Below are 20,341 nucleotides of genomic sequence, written 5' to 3'. Positions count from 1 at the left end.
CCACCGTGCCGCCTCTTAACAATCTATTTAAAGAAAACATACACACATTTGAATCATTACAGTGGATTTAGATTGTTAAAACCGCATTTTATTTGCAACAGATTGGTGGTTGTAGCCGATAGAAAAACGTTAAGCTGTTTATATCTAATGTATTTAGTATTACACTGAGTGCAGTGGATCACCACTCCAAGATGGCGGCCCCGCGTCTCGTCAGCGCTTTTAGAATTTACATTGGATGCTCCGTCTATGTATTAGGATGTCTATGGTGGCGTCCATATGAACCTCCAGGCCGCTAGATGTCGGTGTTTATATTGCTCATACTTCCGCAGTGCGCTGTTGAAAGAACTGCCGGATGTGACGTAACGCGGTCCTTTCCGGCTCCGGTCTTTCAACAAGCGCAAAGGTAGGCCCAGTCTAAAGCCAGAAAATCCATTAAAAATCAACACAATCTTTTTATGTATTGACTGTTTTTAGATTAAATTCATGAAAATTATGTCTCTTGTGCATGTTTTTATGAGCCTTTCGGAAATTAAACTTTGTTTTACTTTATTTTGATGGAGGATATGTATCGGTTAGCGTATGCTAAGTTGGAAGCTAGAAATCATAGGTTTAGCACTAGCAGCTCAATATGACACTGAATAGTTTGTGGATTTACTGATATTTATCTTAAACATTGATATCACTGTACAAACGGAATGGTGAAAGTTTGTGGTAGTAATCAGAGAGCTAATGTTTAAAATGGGTTCCTCAGTAATGTGCTACTGGAGGAAGTTACAGAAGTGAAAACCAGTATGAAGATTTATAGTTGAAAACTGTACAGTTTAGAAGCTGTTCTTGTTACAGAAGCATCAACTACATTAGTTTGCTTACTCAGTTTTCTAGTCTACCTGCACTAATGAGACCTGAAATACTTGACTTTTAAAAGTATAAACCTAAAAGTATGAAGTTTTGTGTCCTGTCTGATTTTTCTCCTGCCTAAAGTCAAACCATCCTTGTAATTTGTGTTTCTGTAGATGTTGATGCCCAAGAAGAATCGCATTGCCATCTATGAGCTCCTCTTCAAAGAGGGCGTGATGGTGGCTAAGAAGGATGTGCATCTGGCCAAACACCCGGAGCTCGCTGACAAAAATGTGCCCAACCTTCATGTAATGAAGGCCATGCAGGTGAGCGTTTGCACTGTAACCCCGTCAAGGTGCAGCTCTGTCGTCTCCTTTCTCTGTACAGACAAGTGTGCTACAATTCTGCTCGAAAGTCAGTGAGCACTTATCGTATGGTCATAAACTTCCTGTTCAGTTCTAGGAATGCAGCTCCTCTTGTGGAACTCTCCACATGGTTTCTTTTGAGCATGCACATCATTTTGGTTTTTGTGCCGATTGTCATAATCCTTATCAGAGGCTCGCTGTGTCTGTTGTTGGCTCAAAAATGTAAATAAGTTGGTGTTTAAACTAGGGGTGGGGCTAGATTTTAAAAAAATCTACCGTATTGGCCCGAATATAAGACGACCCCCCCTTTTCCAAGTTCATCTTTGGGGAAAAAGTTTTTTGAAGACCAAATGTTCATTCATATAAAGCGTATTTATTTCAAAATTCTGTTTAAAATTAGAGGCTTTTGTTTTTCACATTTAAATAGAGGTCATTTCAGTCTCATTTCCGTGAACACTTTTCATAGAAGTAAAAAAAGAGGCTAAACTGCAGGCTACTAGACAAGCCAAATTAAAACATTTAAATTGCGTTAATTCAACAAATTTGTCAGGGTTAGATTGAAAGTTCATAAACTTCAGAATGTCAATGCATTAACTTCCCATAGCCTACGGGTATATGGAATAAATTTGCAGAACAGTGCAAATGCTTTAAACAATGCATTAAACAATACATTAAGGTTTACAATAATAAACAACTGAAACAATGGAAAGGGTAATTTGCTAAATTACAGCTACTCAGCACAGAGATCCTCAGCCTCACTTTGCTCACTCTCACTGTCCTCACTTTCACTTTTGGCGGCATTTTGTCTAGTCCGCGAATTTAAGACGACCCCCCCTTTTTAAGAGCTATTTTTTACAACAAAAACACCGTCTTATATTCGAGCCAATACGGTAATTAATTACAGGCTTTGTAATTAATTAATCTCAATTAATCGCACTACCGTATTTGCCCCAAAAGCAACATTTATTTTATGTAGCTAAATAATACACGGACATGATTTTTAGATTCAAGCTCATTTAATGGCTGTAAACAATAAATTGCATTTCATTTTGCAGTAGTAAACAAAGGTAAGGTCCCTGTCCAAAATTGAAGAGACTAAAGTTTCAGTGCCATTTTACTAACCATTTTAGTTGTTACCTTCTGGATCACACGCCGCAATCTGCAATACATCTCGTAGACCCTTGTCTTCTACCACCGATAGCGGTCTGCAGTCCAGGGCAATCCACTTGGCCAGTGTGTTCGTTAAATTTTCCGACGTTGCCCTGCTCATTTTCTTCTGGAATCCAGGCATTTCTTCGAGTTTACACTGCTGACCAGAACTGCTACCTCGAGCTGCAGCTGTTTCAGTAATCGTGGTGACATGCTTGGCATTTAAATGGTACCGTAAAGTTGACGAGCTTCTGTGATAAGCAAACTCCTTTCTGCACAGTTTGCAATAAACAGTGGTTTTATCAACAGTTCCATCGGGTCGTTTTTTTGAATATAAATTTACCGTCCAGCAGACCCGGCGCGCTTTCAAGCTCCATTGCTGTAACTGGAACTGTGTGCGTCAGTATATTTGTCGCACCATAACACGGTGCACTGACAACGGTTCCAGGTTGTTTGGCATGCAAACTGCGATAAAATGCGTTAATATTAGGGCTGTCAAACGATTAAAAAAAATTAATTGCGATTAATCTCAGAATTTCATATAGTTAATTGCATTTTTTAAAAATCTATGTAAATGAATAAGGCTTTTAAAGCGAAATGTTACAATTAAAATGGTGAACACATTTTATGCTAAAAGTACTTGTTAAAAACTGCTGGGACAAGAGAAAATGGTAAGGGAGTTTATTCACTCACATACTAGGCAGTACTGAACATACAAAACACAAAATTGGATTTTGTGATGGATTAGGGAGCTGTAGTCTCAAATAGAAAACATGTAGTCACATACTACTGTGTCTCAGTTCAGACATGTGTGACAAAAGAAAATAAAAATGAAATAAAACTTCAGTTGTGCTGGAGTTGTATTCAGTCACAGCCTATAGGACTTCACAGTACTGTGCAAACAAAAATAAATTGCAGTTGGACTTCAATAAAGACATTTAATGTCATATCACAGTGCTACAGCATACTGAAATCTCACTTTGCAAAAGTATAAGTGCATACCAAAACCAACTCAATCACCATAGACATACATAGACGCCGCATTGAGCTGGTGGCCCCGTTGCTGGGATACGTCAGAGTGTCCGCCATATTGGATGTGGCAAATCTTCCCTGTAAACCAATGCAAGTAAATGGACTGAACTTCATAAAGCCCCTTTCTACAATAATATTTAACTCGATGCCTTTTATTCACCCATTAAGACACACGTACGGTATATATTTGGGAAACAAACAGGCATCAAAACAACACACAACTTTTAATGTGATGGTTATAAACATACATGTCAACCTTTGGTCAATCAAACCTGTATAACCAACCTCCAAAATCCGTATTTCCCTTATAAAATCCGTTTAAGATGCAAATTAAAATAATTTACCTAAAATTTTGAATGATAATTAACAATGATATATCCCAGTTACTTTTTATTCAATATTAATAACAATAAACCTTCAGAATGAATACGAAGCTCCAATGTTTGACAAAAACAGTGTTATCAGCGTAGTTACGAAGGAAATACTTCGTTGTTTGGAGACAGGTTTCACTGAGCGGCTATTATGCGCGAGACTTCATATTAGCCACAAAGTCAGGAAAATCTGTTCGTAAAATTACGTTATAATGACCAAATACAATGAAAAGTATTTTTCCTGTCTCACCTGTGAAAGGTAATCCCATGTGATCTCATTTGGACAGTAAACCTGTTGGTACAGTTAAACGCAGCACATGAATGAGGCATCTTTATTCTCGGCTACTGTCTAGACGCTATACCAGAGACGGTTGAAGAATCTCCACTTTGCCACATCCAATATGGCGGCGAGGATGATGTATGCTTCTACACAGAAGGCGGCGTCTGTTTATATGTCTATGCTCAATCTCACACTACTTGAAATGAAACTTCCCGTTTAACAGACCTTTCTCCATCACTCACACTTACTCTTCTTGAAGCAGCGCGCGACAAGCCTCAACAGGAACTACGGGTGACTCACAGGGCCAAATTAGAATTTGCGTTAACAGCACTATTTTTTTTTTTTTTTTAATTGCGATAAATTGAGATCGCGTTAATGCGTTATCGCGTTAACTTCGACAGCCCTAGTTAATATTTTTAATGAATTAATTTGCTTGAAATTAATTAATCTTAACACGTTAATGTCCCACCCCTAGTTTAAACATTAAGAACATTGTGCTGATGTAAATGTTTGTCTAAAATACTGGGATAATTGCGCAAATGCACACAAAAATGCTGCGTATGAAGATTTTGGATATAAATGAGTTAGTCCTTATTGTTAAAGATGTAACGTCAGTGTGTCTGTCAGGTGGCGTTGATCTGTGGTACCTTTTATTTCTGGTGTCAGTATTTGGCTGGTGTGTATGTATACATGGGAGGATATTACATGGTGGTGTGAAGATATGAAGTTTATCTTTGAGTGGTGAACATGTGAATGAGTGATATTTTGGAACATGAACATAATTTGGACACATCCACAAAAAAGGGGGGGGATGCAAGTTAATCAAAAGAATTTTAATTTTGAACCAATGTGCCATTTTGACAGTATGCTTCAAGTCAGTGGGAAAACACTGGGAGTGATGTCATCGATATCCTCACGAGTGAGGATATTGGAAAATGTCACTCAAATCCGGGATGCATTTGTATATGAAATTTTCGTCCAATTTTTCAACACAAGATCTTCAAGCCAATGTGTGATTTTTCTTTTTATTATATAGACACATTAACAAACTGCAAGTTCATCAAAATAATTCATCCATTTCCTCACGAGAGAAGATACAGGGAGTTTCAAAAAAAAAAAATTATATTATTTGAGATGTAAATATCCCAGAAACTACGTAGTCTAGGAAAATGAAACTGAACAGGCTTAATGTTGAGCAATACAAGATTTATTCCTCAAAATTTTAATGAGAAATTCAAAGGTTTGTGAATTCCATGAATGATTTCACAAATTTTCAATACATGTGCCGCCTGAGACACGGCACTCTAACACACAAAACGCCTTTTCTTTTCTAGTGAATGGCATTTCTATACCTAAAAATATAAAACCAAAAACCGTTAAACATAAAATTTTGACTTGTTTCCACACATGCTGCTAAAATTTAAGGTCAATTGAACAAGAATTGGCCAAGTTAGATTGTGAAATGATGTCAGATTTTTTTGAAACACCCTGTATTTTCCAACATGTTACTCAGTGTCCTGGATGTAGTTTGTATGAAAAATGAGTGGTGTATTTCCCAGTAAAACACTTGTCAATATAATTACTTTGTATTAGTATCTTAAGGCATGTGAGCATTATAAAGTAAGGCCAAGAAAAAATAATTGTTTGTTTCCTATTACATCTTGGAAAAAAAAAAGGGTGGGTAGGTAGGTCTATTTATTTATTTATTTATTTTAATCTCACAAAATACCGGGTAGGTAGTTTTTTTTTTTTTTTTTTTTTTTTTTTTAATAAATTTTAGGTGTGGCATTATTTGTCACCTTTGTTGCCTCTACTTTTGCGTCCTCGTGTACTTTTAATATTTTTGTTTTGATAGCTAACATTTTTTGAAACTCCGGCTTCCGTTTACATTCAAATGTCAGTGCCCGCAAGCCAAAATTGCTGAGCAGGCTTTCCAACGTGACTTCCATCGTGATATCGATACCGCCGTTAGCCTGGGCGCTGTGTGTATACTGTTTGCATGACTCGTCCAGCGGAGGATGATAATGTTCGTAGAGTTCTTTTACAGTTGAAAACTTATAAAATGAACTTATTGTCTTACAATCTTCCGTGTGGTCGCAACCGATCACAGTAATCGAGAACACTTCGTTGGCCGCCATGATGCCTAGCGTTGTGTACAACACAAGCCGGAGTTTCCCGGAAAGAGGTCATGACGTCAGATTGAGGCCGTGAGAAATCAATGAGTGTTTCTTGTCCGATATATGCGTTTTAGAATTAGTCACTTGTCAGATCGACAATATTATGCAAATCGTAATGCAGATTTTTTTTTTTTTTTTTTTTTTATTGTTGGTCGGCGAAAATACTTTTTTTTTTTTTTTTATATACATCTAACAAAAGTCTAGGGTCGGGGCATTTTTTTTTTAACGGTCGGTCGGGTAACCGGAAACAATTATTTTTTTCTTGGCCTAAACCAATAATATTTGACTTTACTGATTGCAGAAATGCAATATTCTTGACTTTTGTTTAATTACTTTTTTTTATTTATTCTATAAGATGTTGGTCCAGTTCCACAATTTGGCTGTGTTCAATAGCTAGTTAATGGATCTCACAAAAAGCAGGACGTATTCAAATTTGCATATATAGCAAGTTCTTTTTCATTAACTTGTGTCTTAAAGTGGTTCTGTTGTAACATCCAGGCATGTTTAATTTTGTTAAATATAAGACAGTGAGTGAAAGGGTCTGCTTTTGGTTTCTTGGCAGTCTCTGAAGTCCTGCGGGTACGTCAAAGAGCAGTTTGCATGGCGCCACTTCTACTGGTACTTGACCAACGAGGGCATCCAGTACTTGAGGGATTTCCTACATCTGCCCCCTGAGATTGTACCTGCCACTCTACGCCGCCAGACCCGCCCTGAAACAGCCAGGCCACGCCCTAAGGGTAAGACTTCCTGGTCGGTTAATTAGGGCCTTATAGTCATTGCTTGGAAGCATCATTTTGTCAGGTATTATGAATAGGGGTGGGCGGTTTGCACGGTATGATACCGTATGCGGTATTTTTTGACCAACGGTAGAGTGTTTGTCTCATAGCGTGTACCGCGATAGCTCATTGCCTCCTCTAGTTGGCAGTAATGCATAGTTTGAATGCCCGCCTGGCTGCTTCGAAGAACAACAACAATAATGGCGGCGAGTAGCGAAGAGACGGCAGCAGAGGAAGAGCTCGTGAAAAAAGTCAGCGCAACAGCAGTAATCTGGACGTGGTTTGGATTTAAAATGACGGATATTAAACAAGAAAACGTTATCTGCAAGATATGCCGGGCGACAGTGATCGCAAGACACGGTAACACAAGTAATCTGTTCAACCACCTCAAGACTAACCACGCTATCAAATATGAAGAAAGCCAAAGACTGCAGCGTGATGTTACCGAAAAGAAAGGGCAGTCCTCGGGCGGGAGAAAATCTACACACCACAAACAACAGTATCACCCAGTCATTTACTAAAGGTTCGCCTTATGAGAAAAAGAGCCAGCGGTGGATTGACAACCAGGTCCATTGCAGTACATTTATGCAGAGATATGGTACCCTTTCAGACGGTGGAAAGACGAGGCTTTAAAGATATGGTGAAGACGCTTGATCAACGCTACGTAGTTCCAAGCCGCAAATATTTCGCTATAAAAATTTCAATATTGCTGTAAACATCCTGATTGAAAGCTTTTACTTTTTGCTATGGTAACCACTAAGAAACTGTTCTGTTGCAATTTATATACAAAACTACAATACCGTGATGTATACCGTCAGTGGCTCAAATTATACCGTGATATACATTTTTGGCCATACCGCCCACCCCTAATTATGAATACTTCTAGATATTGAGTGAAGATTCGATATCCAATATTGAGGCCAATCCTTTTTCTCTTTTCAGGTCTGGAGGGAGAGAGACCAGCACGTCTAGCACGTGGAGAGGGAGACAGAGATGCCTACAGGCGATCTGCAGCTCAGCGTAAGTGCATAGCACATTTTATCACAGTATATTGAGAGTCAACATATTGATCCAGGAGAAATTCTAACTGATGACACAGACAGGAACTCACAATACTGGTATATTTAAGTTATTGCATGAAATCGAGTTATGAGCTGATGAGGCACGTAGCACTGAGTTGGCTATAAGCCATGTATGACGAGATTGAGTGGAATAATTCCCCCCTCCCCCCATCCACTGGATTTTGGGAAATGGAACCCCTCCCCCGATAAATATTTCATACAAAACATGAGAATTTTTGCTTAGAATGTAAACAAACTGGCAAAATGACAGTAGCAATATGTGAAAAATGTGATAATTCTTGAAAAATAAAAGGTGTTCTGACCAAGTACTTTTATTCCATATTTTGTTGGTGCGAGGGTTTGTATTTTTTTAGGTTTTGTTTTCAAGTTGAGTTTTTATTTCATCCTCAGTTGGTTCAGGAACATGCTCCACTGTTTTCTTCTTCGGGTTTTTTTGGCGGTTGTCAAACCAGCTTTTAGACGGCCTTTCAATTTCATAAAATTGGTGAAATTTAGTTCCCTCTGAAAGTTTGTGATGTTTGTCTGTAATATCTTAAAGGAACAGTCCACCGTACTTCCATAATGAAATATGCTCTTCTCTGAATTGAGACGAGCTGCTCCGTACCTGTCCGAGCTTTGCGCGACCTCCCAGTCAGTCAGACGCGCTGTCACTCCTGTTAGCAATGTAGCTAGGCTCAGTATGGCCAGTGGTATTTTTTGGGGCTGTAGTTAGATGCGACCAAACTCTTCCGCATTTTTCCTGTTTACATAGGTTTATATGACCAGTGACATGAAACAAGTTCAGTTACACAAATTGAAACGTGGCGATTTTCTATGCTATGGAAAGTCTGCACTATAATGACAGGCGTACTAACACCTTCTGCAGCGCATTGATGCGGAGCTCAGATATCAATGCGCTGCCGAAGCGCGCAGAAGGTGTTAGTACGCCTGTCATTATAGTGCGGACTTTCCATAGCATAGAAAATCGCCACGTTTCAATTTGTGTAACTGAACTTGTTTCATGTCACTGGTCATATAAACCTATGTAAACAGGAAAAACGTGGAAGAGTTTGGTCGCATCTAACTACAGCCCCAAAAAATACCATCGGCCATACTGAGCCTAGCTACATTGCTAACAGGAGTGACAGCGCGTCTGACTGACTGGGAGGTCGCGCAAAGCTCGGACAGGTACGGAGCAGCTCGTCTCAATTCAGATAAGAGCATATTTCATTATGGAAGTACGGTGGACTGTTCCTTTAAATCAGGCCATTATGTGGCTGGGAAGTTATTTAATTTGAGGGGATTACATCATTCTGTTGCTAAATGAACAACTAATCTCACAGAGGTGCTCACTGACTGCTGATATTTAGTTTGGTCCTGCGTTTCCCTTCCTTCATAACATTTTTTTTGTTACTGTAGTCAGTCTTTCATGTTTCATTCGCACACTTGTGTCCTCCAGTTCCCCCTCCTGTTCCGAATTTGTACCCGGCAATGCCTTGCATGAATGGGGAAAGCCCACCATGTGATGCATGACGTAGTATCTTGAATTGGGTCATGGTGAAGCAAAAAATAGAAACCCTAATAAAATTGGAAGTCTGTGATTCGAATTCAGTAGCTTTTGGTCCACTAAACAAAAATAATTGGGTGTCAGGGAAAATCTTTTTATGACCTACACTTAAATCTGAAAGGCAGTCTAGCTTTAAAGGTGCATTACTGCCACTAACTGGGATAGAGTTTGGAACAGGACATTTGGGGGGAGGACTTAATTTATTTGTTTTAAATACTTGATAAAGCCGCCATTTTGTTTTTTCTCTCCTCATGGTATATGAGCTGATATCCTAGTAGTAGAGTAGCTAGTCAAAGCGTGTGATTCCTCATATCCAGCGAATGTACTGTTTCAGTAATCAAACCCAATGTGTTGCTGCACAGCAGCACTTTTGATATGATAATTGTATGATGTTTTAATTCATTGTGATTCTGTAGCTGGAGCAGACAAGAAGGCTGAAGCAGGTGCAGGAGCTGCTACAGAATTCCAGTTTGTAAGTACCACCACTGCTTAGAGCTGTACAAGTGTCTTGCAACAGTCCATTATTGTGGATTTAGGGGGAAAGGATCATTCTAACTTTTTTTTTTTTCCCCCCTCCCCCCCAGAGAGGTGGCTTCGGGCGTGGCCGAGGACAGCAGCCACAGTAATTTTCCACATTCTCTGTATAATAAAATTTGGAAAACATTTGAGCGTGACTGTTTTTTTCCTATTGACTGCTTTGTCACCTCGTGTGTTCAGAGAACACTGTGCACACACAAACGGAACACATGGTTTGTGGCTTTTCAAATATTCAGTGAGATCAGCACAAAGATCATTTAAAGGAACACATTTATATGCGCAACACCAGAGGAGTTAATGAGTTCATTCTAAGTGGGAGAGACAACTCCGTATTTATGGGTTTGCAAAGAAATGTAGAGAATGTTTGTGTGAATGTTATTTGTTAGGAGTGTTCATTTTCCCAATATATAGTGACTTTTGGGACACCTTGTTTTTAACTGCACCTGCAGGGATATACAATCACTTAGGTTATTGAGCAACACAATAAAAATCTCAACGCTAATAATTTTAGCTTCCCTGCACCTTCTAGTTTAAATTGGTGAGACTTAACTGACCAACTGTTGGGTATTTAAGAAAACTCTTCTTGTACTGCTAGCCTTCAGGAGCTCTAGGGTAAAGGATGTGTGGTTTTATGGGAGACACAGCAGTGAGTCTTAATTCTGAGGATTTAACTCACAATGTAACTGGTCAACTACTACAGCATGAAGTGATTACAGCCATCACTGGAACATGTGGAGCTGAGAAGTTGTCTCCCTCCCCAGCATGTTAAAAAAATTTTTGAACTTGCTTCATCTTGTGTGGACTTAACTTTAGATAAAACCATATTTTTCCTTTTATGGTGTAGGGAGGTACAAAAAAAAAAAGTCCAGGTAGTAATGAGTGCTATAGCTTCCCTAGGAATATCTGCAAAAGCTGTTCTACTTGGCCCTTTAATTTATATATAAAAAATAAGCACAGTAAAATAATGTGAAATACTGATGTTTATTTGTTGGCACATTTATATTACATTCTCATACTGGTATATTCCACAATCCCAAAATCACGACGCAAATGTTCCAGGCATGTTTGTTAAACTGAAAAAGGTCACAGCTTTATGGGCTGTATAAGTGATGTAGGTGTTCATAGGCAGCAGCCCTTTTAAGAGCAAGTGGCAAATGTGAAATGTTTTGTTGAGAACAATTACTAAATCAAGCTGGTGTTTCCATATAACCTACAAGTTTACATTCAGGGTTGTGATATAGTACACTGGCTCCATGATAGGAAGGTGCGATAATGTGAAGGCTGTCGGCAGGTCAAATTTGATCTGAATTAAAAAAAAAATAAAAATATAAGCCAGTAGTCACTAATCCTTAATTTTTGTTTGGTATTTTGGAAATCTTTCACTACGTTCAGACTGCAACCTGAAACGACCCATATCTGATTTGTTGTGAAATCCGATTTTTTTGTTAGGCCGTTCACATTACCAATTATATGAGACTTGTATGCGATCTCCAATATGAACGGAAAACGACCTAAGTGTCCCGCATGCGCAAATTGACACGTAATAAGCACATCTACGTAATACGTAAACAAAAAAAAAAAAGCGCACTCTTCAAGTTCAATGATTTGTTTGTTTGTTTAATTATCTGGTTAATGTTAAAGTGTGAGGTCTCGTGTGTGTTTTTGTTTCTGAACTGAAATGAAAACGTGTAGCCTGGTAACGAGGGTTAACTCCTAAATGTCTCTCTAATTTCTATACAAGTGCACTACATGTTACTAGGAAGTAATGGAATTTTAAACTCTATATAGTGCACTCGAGCTTCAGTAGGCAGTCATTTGGGATACGGCCGCTGTATTACCAAACTCTTAATTCAGGCTTAATAATTTGCACATATTTATTTCGTCATATTAATAAACTTTTTCTACATTTTTATAAATATTTAGATTGTTTATAGCCAGCTGAATTCTGCAACTTCTCTCAGCGCTGGCTCAAGGTGCAGAAACACCAGTGCAGTTTGCTATGGAGATGAGGCGAGACCTGGCGATGTGGTTTTTGTGGCGCAACTCACACAATCCGATTAATGTGGGCAGCAGACTAATGAGACCGAAGGTGTCAAATTACTGGAAATTTCCAGAACAATCTTGTAATACAGCATGGTTATAGAAACTGTTTTATTTAATCAGGCTAACAGATAAACATCCAGGTCCCTACCAAATCCACCATTAGCTTGATCAATTCTATAAAAGTCTATTTAAATTCTGAAAACTGTACAAATGTTGTTTTCCACCAAAGAGGCGGGATTAGCCAACGCAGAATAGTGACGTTTGTCTCTTGTTGATGACGTGTAGGTTGCATGAATGCGACCTGTCCGGTCAGACTGCAGTCGCATGTAAAAATATCGGATATGCATCGGATTTAGGACCACATATCCAAGCGGCCTGGGTCGCATGTGAAAAAATCGGATCTGTGTCGTTCAGATTGTCAATAACAAAATTGGATATGGGTCGTTTCAGGGTGCAGTCTGAATGTAGTCTTTGAAACAAGACTCAAGTCAGATCTGGGTAATTAAAAAATGGTTCTCAGGAGATCCAGTGTTTTTATATTTTTTTTTTTTAAAAAAAGGAAAAGAACCCTTTAATCATACTTTATGCAAGCGATTGTGCTTTGGGACATTCATAAGATTATCTCAAGTCTGTTATAGCCTCTTAAACTCCACCCCCAAAAAGATGCAACATCTAAAAGGACCACGTTATAATTCTAAATCCAGCTATATTACTAGGTAATAATCTAAAACAACATTAGTGTTACATGAATAAGATAAAAACTAGTCCTATCTATCAAAATCTTAATGATGAATTGTTCAGTTGGGCTACATCAAGGTGGGTGTTTTTTTTTTTTGCTTGCTCACAATTAACCCAAAACCTTAATAGCAGCAAAATTATCATCAGCTCTTACCTACCCATCTATAAACTTACAGCCATGAGCTCAAAGTTAACTCCCAGATTAATAATTGGTGTTAGAATCAGATCTGAACAAAGACACTGAGGGAAATGTTGCAGTTGACTACAAGAAAAAAAACATTATATACCTGCACCTACAGCAACTTAAACAGCCCAAAAAGAACACACTCCCAAACATCCTGCTTGGGGGCTTTAACAGTTCCATCGCCATTCACCAGAAACTCACAATGTGTACCATCATACTCAACGTGAAAAACCACACATACTGTACTTTGTCTTTTTCAGTTTAGTCTATACAGCAAGAAGAGGGAAAAAAAAAAAAAAGTCTGGCTAACTACAGTGGCTCCAGATTCACAGTATTGTGCCAACTGCTGCATGCCATCAGAAGGGCAGTAAGCAGCCTGGCTAAGACGACTTACTAGACAAAGAGGAAAGAAAGGAGGAGGGGGAGGGTTATAGCCCAAATTTCTTACGGTTTGAAACAAGGTCTCAATTATACAAGGCTTGCTTAGCTCTGCATGTTTTTATAAACAGCACATTAAGGTTCCTGTTAAGCAGGTATGGAGTGCTCAACTGAGGCTTCAACAATTCAAGAGATGAAGAAACAATTACTACAAAGATCAACATACATAAATAAGACCATCTCATCCAAATCAAGATGGTACAAGATAAGAGGCCACATTAGCCTTCATGCACTTGACATGAGCCTTTTTACAAGCATAAAATAATTTGTGGGATGACTAAGGCATGTGGGTTTTCTCTTGGAACATTCAAAGGGATCGTTTCTGACCAAACTGAAAAGGGCCTTTAAATGTTCTAAACACAAAATGAGCTTTATTTAAAAAAAAAAAATAATAATAATCCTATGGTAATTTCCAGAATGTGTGTCAGGCAGTCTAGGAAAACCTGTTGCATATTGCTGTGACTGAATTCTGGAAAGCCAAAAATAGTTCCCCCCTGACAATAATATACTTTGACAGCGCTGCTTGAAAGAACTACATTCTATTAAAAAAAATGACAAATGGCTTTATTTAGAATACTTTACCTTGTCTGATCACATCAGTTCAGGAGCCATTTTAACAAACCTAGCAGGAAATGTGGTCAGTCTGCATAAAGATGTCAGACACTACGTTCACACTGCAGGCTGAAGTGACTCAAATCCGATTTTTTCGCCCATATGTGACCTGTATCCGATCTTTTATTGACAATATGAATGACACAGATCCGATTTTTTCAAATCCGACCCAGGCCGTTTGGATATGTGGTCCTAATTCCAATTCCTATCCGCTCTTTTCATATGCGACTTCAGTCTGAACCGCCAGGTCGCATTCATCCGACTTACACGTCAACAAGCCACAAACGTCACTATTCTGCGCTGAAGTAGGCGGCGGGTCTCTCAAAAAAAGTTACAACATGGCGCATGACATCAATGCGACTCCGCACCCACACGTTCCTTTGAACGGAGGTTGCAGTCACTACCCTGCAGAACGCCTGAGCCAAAACCCTTGCCCTCTTCCTTCTCAACCTCCTCCTTAACATCAGGCTATTGTGCATGTTCTGGCTCCGTCGCAACAACAACTGCATCATCGCCAGGTACTCCATGCTGGCTACTGTCATACACAGGAAACTTTAGGTTACTTCCGTAAACACTGGCCATGCTCACTGCGTGTGACATCGTCGTATCCTGCAATGCGCATGCGGAACACTTTTAGGTCGCTTTTCGTTCATACTGAGGATCACATACAAGTCGCATATATTTGTTAATGTGAACGACCTCAAAAAAATCGGAATTGAGCATTAAGCCTTGCAGTGTGAACGTAGTGTAAAAGCTCACTGTAAGTGAGGCTTCCTCACAAGATGAGGCTTTGTTTGATAGCCACATGCCATGCTTAAATGGACATGACAAATTTGGCCAATAGAACTTCCTGAATTAATCTGCAATTACTTCCCCACCAGTGTTACCATGAACAGTCAGAACAGATGAGACCACCTGCGTTTAATGCTGCTAGGGACTTTTAGCTCAGGTGACGTGGTTGATGCTGATAGTGTTATTGCACATTATAATTCCTCAAAATTTAGCTGTTTTTCCAGAAGTACAGGGGGTCCCAAAAGTCTCCGTAAATAGAGCAAATTAACACTTTAGCACACTGTCCCAAATTTTTCATCCAAAAGATAATTTTTCAGATAGCCTTTAACAGAGCATATTGAAATCAGTCTCGTGACTACAGCACAAAGATCATTTAAAAAGGAACACATTTACATGCACAACACCAGATGAGTTAACACAAGTTCATTATGAGTGGGAGAGACGACTGTGTGTTGTTGAAATGTAGAGGACGTTGTGTACATAAAATTACAATTTATGTAGTGCTTATTTCCCCAATATATGGAGACTTTTGGGACACTATGTATATTACTTTATAAATGTAGAGGTAAGCGGGGTATCTTTTAATGGAATCTTTAAAATCAATTTCCTCTATTTTCACTTTTGGGGTGTGAGCAGACTTGACATGTGATTCAAATACAGGCAAGAGAAGCATCATTCAGTTCAGGAAAGCTTATATGTAAAAATCTAAAAACATGAAGGGTTTTCCCAGCCCCTGACACACACACACACACACACACACACACACACACACACTAGTACATCCAAGTAGAATATCATCAAAAAGTTCAATATTTTCCATCAGTTTAAGAAAGTGAAAATTTAATATATTCAAGATTCATTACACAAACTAAAATGTTTCAAGCATTTTTCTATTTTAAATTTTAATTATGACCTACAGCACAAAAAAAAAAACCCTGCCACATCTTAAAATATTAGAATATTTCATTTTGAATCCGAGTAAAACAGTATAAGCACCATATCTCGCTCGGTCTAGTTCAGTACACGCAACCACAATTGTGGGGAGACTGCTGACTTGACAGCTGCCCAGAAGACGATCATTGACACCTTCCACAAGGATAGTAAGCAACAGAAGGTCAGTGCTGAAAAGGCTGGCTGGAAAAGGTGCCCAAGCAACAGGGATGACTGCAGCCTTGAGAGGATCGTCAAGAAAAGTTGATTCATAAACTTGAGAGCACTTCACAAGGAGTGGACTGAAGCTGGGTCAGTGCATCAAGAACCAGCATCCACAGACATCTTCAGGAAAGGGACTACAACTGTCGCGTTCCTAATATCAAGCCACTCCTGAACCAGAGACAACGTCAGAAGTGTCTAATCTGGGCTAAAGAGAGAAAGAACTGGACTGTTGCTCAGTGGTCCAAAGTCCTCTTTTCAGATGAAAATAGATTTTGCATTTCATTTGGAAATCAAGGTCCTAGAGTCTGGAGGAAGAGTGGAGAGGCACAGAATCCAAGTCAAGTGGGAAGTTTCCGCAATCAGTGATGATTTGGGGTGCTGTGTCATCTGCTAGTGTTGGTCCACTGTGTTTTATCAAAGTCCAAAGTCAACACAGCTGTTGTCCAGGAGATTTTAGAGCATTTCATGCTTCCATCTGCTGACAAGTTTTATGGAGATGCTGATTTCCTTTTCCAGCAGGACTTAGCACCTACCCACAGTGCCAAAACTCCTACCAAATGGTTTGCTGACCATGATATTCCTGTTCTTGATTGGCCAGCCAACTCGCCTGACCTGAAGCTCACAGAGAATCTGTAGGGTATTGTCAAGAGGAAGATGAGAAACACGCGACCCAAAAATACAGACAAGCTGAAGGCTGCTATCAAAGCAACCTGGGCTTCAGTAACGCCTCAGCAGTGCCACAGGCTGATCATCTCCATGCTACGCTGCACTGATGCAGTAATTCATGGTAAAGGAGCCCCAACCAAACATTAAGTGTATAAATGAGCATACTTTTCAGAAGTTGGACATTTCTGTTTTGTAAATCCTTTAATTGATCTTAGAGAATATTCTAATACAGGTAGTCGTCGACTTATGACTGCGTTTGGTTACGACTGACCAGTCGTAAACCGATCTGGTTGTAAGCCGGCCTATGTTAAATGAATGTAAGTATATTGTGATGTGTAATGATATTGTAATCATCTTAAAGTCTTATTTTATCAACATTTTCTTATTTCATGACCTTGGCTCATTATTTGGTTTAAGTCAAACACTGCATACTCAGGGGTGAAAGTAACTTTTATTTCTTGCCGGCACTATTATTTTGAGTCATAGTGCACGCACGCAGCGAACGCCGAAAAATACACCCAATTATTTATTATTGTCTACTTATCAAGCATTCACTAGGACTTCTTATCACTCAGTAGTACTAGTATAGTACTTTATCACACTATCACTCTTTCATCCACCTGTATCAGTTTTTGATTATAAATAAATTGCAAACATCATTTCAACAACACAATCGTTTTAATAACTTTTTTTTTTTTTTACCTGAACAGTTGAAAACTAACTTATCATTTTGGACATTGGACACAGAACAGTGCAACAGAACAGAAAAGTGAAAGTTACTTTGATTACCAGCTGCACACGTTATAGCACAAGATCTGGTTAAGCCGTACGCACGCTGTAGCTCGCTCATTGTTTGTCCAGCGAAACACTGCACACAACAGAAGAGGCTGGATGCAGTGTTGCCAGATTGGGCGGTTTTAAGTGCATTTTGGTGGGTTTTGAACATATTTTGGGCTAGAAACCGTCAGCAGTATCTGGCAACACTGGCTGGATGCTGGGTGCTGCCGGGAGCTGGGGCGGAAACTGTCGTACGCTCAGCTGGGAAACACTTGCCAGTCATAACCAGACGGTCGTAAAGTCAATCGGTCGTAAGTCGATGACTACCTGTAATTTGAGATACTGGATTTCTGATTTTCATGAGCTACAAGTCATAATAAAAAAAAAAAAAGGCTTGAAATATTTCACTTTACGTGTAATGAATATAGAATATATGAAAAGTATACCTTTTTGAATTAAATTACCAAAAAAAAAAAACAAAAATTTTTTTTGAGATGCACTAGTATGTGCAAATTAACTTGGGACCAGGGGGGAATCCCTGTCATGGTCCCATATTTAGTTTTCACTGTCACTAAGGCCTGACCTACCAGGTCCAATAAACAGCTCCGCAACAGGAGACACTAATATATTCAAAAGTGGAAAAACTTGATATGTGCTTCTTAGGTTCTTTTCCAAGAAGCGGTCCTGTTACATCCTCCAATGTGCATGAATATCACCTCAAACTCTAACCTTGTCGCACATTCTGATTTAAGTAGTTCCAAGTGGTGATTTGTTTGATTAAATGTAGAAAATAATGATTGGGGGGTGGGGTAGAGAAATGGTTTTATCACCAACACTGAAATTACTGTACCTGCAGGACTCGCCGTCAGCCATACATGTTACAGTATGAGCGGATGCAAGCACTGCACAAAACTCATGTTATCATGTGCTGCTAACCTACCCTGATCATTTCCAATAATTGCTGGCCTTGTAAGCATTTTACTTTCACTTTAAAAATCGGTGTTCCTACACATTTAGGCACCACTCTAGTAAGGAAACAAGAATATTGAAACCCAAGTGTGTATTTTGTCAACCCATAAGATATTTACAAAATAGCAAGAGGGGCAAAAAGGCAAGGAAACGCTCACTCAAAAGAGCTACTGACACCGAATACAGGTTGAACATTCATCAGATCCCAAACTCGTAAGACAAATAAATATCAGTGCTCATGCAAACCAACTGACTGCTCACCAATTCCATCTGCTCAGGCAACTAAGCATTTCCTTCTCATTGTTGGGGGTGGTTTCCGAGAACAAACACATACTCACAAATACATGCTCGCTCACTCTCTCATACAAGAAAAATGGATGCGTAAAAAATATTGAAAGCCTCAAGCATAAGCACTAGGCTAAGTGTATTTACATCACATCAGTAAAAAGTAGTTCTTGCATTCATTTAACCTCACACTTGGATCACAGAGGGCACTAAAAGGGAAAAGGAAGAGGGGTGAAGGGTTCATGCAACTGTCCATTCATTAGGAGAGGTGTGGGGGGGGAATCAGAACAACAAACATTAAATTTACAAAACATGTTTTTGAATATTTACCCAACACTTTGTCAAGTTTGTGCCACCTCTCTGGCACTCAAAAAAAGGGTTGGCAAGGCAAACTGTATTTTAAGAGAAAAGGGAGGAAAAAAAAAAGAACACTGAAAGAATAAGAGCGAGAGTGGTGGCGGAAGCATCCGGAGTGTCAGTGTTGTGTGTTAGTTATCTGATGTCAGAGACAGAGCTCTGATTGATGTTGTAGCTGGGTGAGAGGTCTTCAGCTATCGTGGCCACTAGAGGAGTGCCGTTGCTCGTCAGGCAGCTCTCTTGTAGAGCTTCAAAGTAGGTGGCCTGCACTGGCTTGTGACACTGCAACACTTGTATGGCATCGTCTATTTTAAACCATTCCCTTTTTCTCCCTGTCAACAGAAGAGGGTGCACATGTGCTCTGAGTGAGGCAGCTTAATGCGAAAACAAAGTGCTAATATTCCAGTTTAATTGCTGAATCTTTTATTACCATGACATGCACTCAACGTCCACTTTAACAGCACAATCGTGCAGTTTTCTAATCAGCCAATCATGCGGCGGCAGCAACAAAACGCAAAAAAACAACTCCTACACATACAGGTCAAGAGCTTCAGTTCACATTTTTGCTTTTGTCTGGGTCCCATTTATTAACCATAAGAGATGTCATACAGTGGTGCTTGAAAGTTTGTGAACCCTTTAGAATTTTCTATATTTCTGTATAAATATGACCAAAAACATCATCAGATTTTCACACAAGTCCTAAAAGTAGATAAAGAGAACCCAGTTAAACAAATGAGACAAAAATATTACACTTGGTCATTTACTTATTGAGGAAAATGATCCAATATTACATATCTGTGAGTGGCAAAAGTATGTGAACCTTTGCTTTCAGTATCTGGTGTGACCCCCTTGTGCAGCAATAACTGCAACTAAACGTTTCCGGTAACTGTTGATCAGTCCTGCACACTGGCTTGGAGGAATTTTAGCCCGTTCCTCCATACAGAACAGCTTCAACTCTGGGATGTTGGTGGGTTTCCTCACATGAACTGCTCACTTCAGGTCTTTCCACCACATTTCGATTGGATTAAGGTCAGGATTTTGACTTGGCCATTCCAAAACATTAACTTTATTCTTCTTTAGCCATTCTTTGGTAGAACGACTTGTGTGCTTAGGGTCGTTGTCTTGCTGCATGACCCACCTTCTCTTGAGATTCGGTTCATGGACAGATGTCCT

At 39.3% G+C, this 20,341-nt stretch overlaps 2 protein-coding genes across 2 annotated transcripts in view; one reads left to right on the top strand and one right to left on the bottom strand.

Moving 5' to 3' along the window:
• Nucleotides 1-328: 328 nt before the first annotated feature.
• rps10 (ribosomal protein S10) lies at nucleotides 329-10,278 on the top strand. Its single transcript, XM_060919318.1, has 6 exons — nucleotides 329-403; nucleotides 1,014-1,163; nucleotides 6,774-6,948; nucleotides 7,930-8,007; nucleotides 10,032-10,087; nucleotides 10,200-10,278. The coding sequence occupies exons 2-6, from the start codon at nucleotides 1,014-1,016 to the stop codon at nucleotides 10,239-10,241; spliced, it is 501 nt and encodes a 166-aa protein (XP_060775301.1). The 5' UTR covers nucleotides 329-403; the 3' UTR covers nucleotides 10,242-10,278.
• Nucleotides 10,279-11,119: 841 nt separating this feature from the next.
• nudt3b (nudix (nucleoside diphosphate linked moiety X)-type motif 3b) overlaps nucleotides 11,120-20,341 on the bottom strand; it is a 54,694-nt gene continuing 45,472 nt past the window's right edge. The window contains exon 5 of the mRNA XM_060919317.1: nucleotides 11,120-19,500. Within this exon, the coding sequence (XP_060775300.1) occupies nucleotides 19,304-19,500 (197 nt within the window). The 3' untranslated portion in view covers nucleotides 11,120-19,303. The remainder of the gene's footprint in view (nucleotides 19,501-20,341) is intronic.

The sequence above is a fragment of the Neoarius graeffei genome, chromosome 4, assembly GCF_027579695.1.
Source record: "Neoarius graeffei isolate fNeoGra1 chromosome 4, fNeoGra1.pri, whole genome shotgun sequence".
In the NCBI taxonomy this organism is placed as follows: domain Eukaryota; kingdom Metazoa; phylum Chordata; class Actinopteri; order Siluriformes; family Ariidae; genus Neoarius; species Neoarius graeffei.
The sequence above is the reverse complement of the archived record's forward strand: the minus strand, read 5'-3'. Positions and strand labels throughout refer to the sequence as shown.

What these genes read in the sequence shown, in the direction of transcription:
- rps10 (XM_060919318.1), top strand. Translation starts at nt 1,014, where the DNA reads ATGTTGATGCCCAAGAAGAATCGCATTGCCATCTATGAGCTCCTCTTC. An exon ending in AGCCAGGCCACGCCCTAAGG is followed by an intron (nt 6,949 to 7,929) that starts GTAAGACTTCCT and finishes TTCTCTTTTCAG; the next exon opens with GTCTGGAGGGAGAGAGACCA. An exon ending in CTGCTACAGAATTCCAGTTT is followed by an intron (nt 10,088 to 10,199) that starts GTAAGTACCACC and finishes CCTCCCCCCCAG; the next exon opens with AGAGGTGGCTTCGGGCGTGG.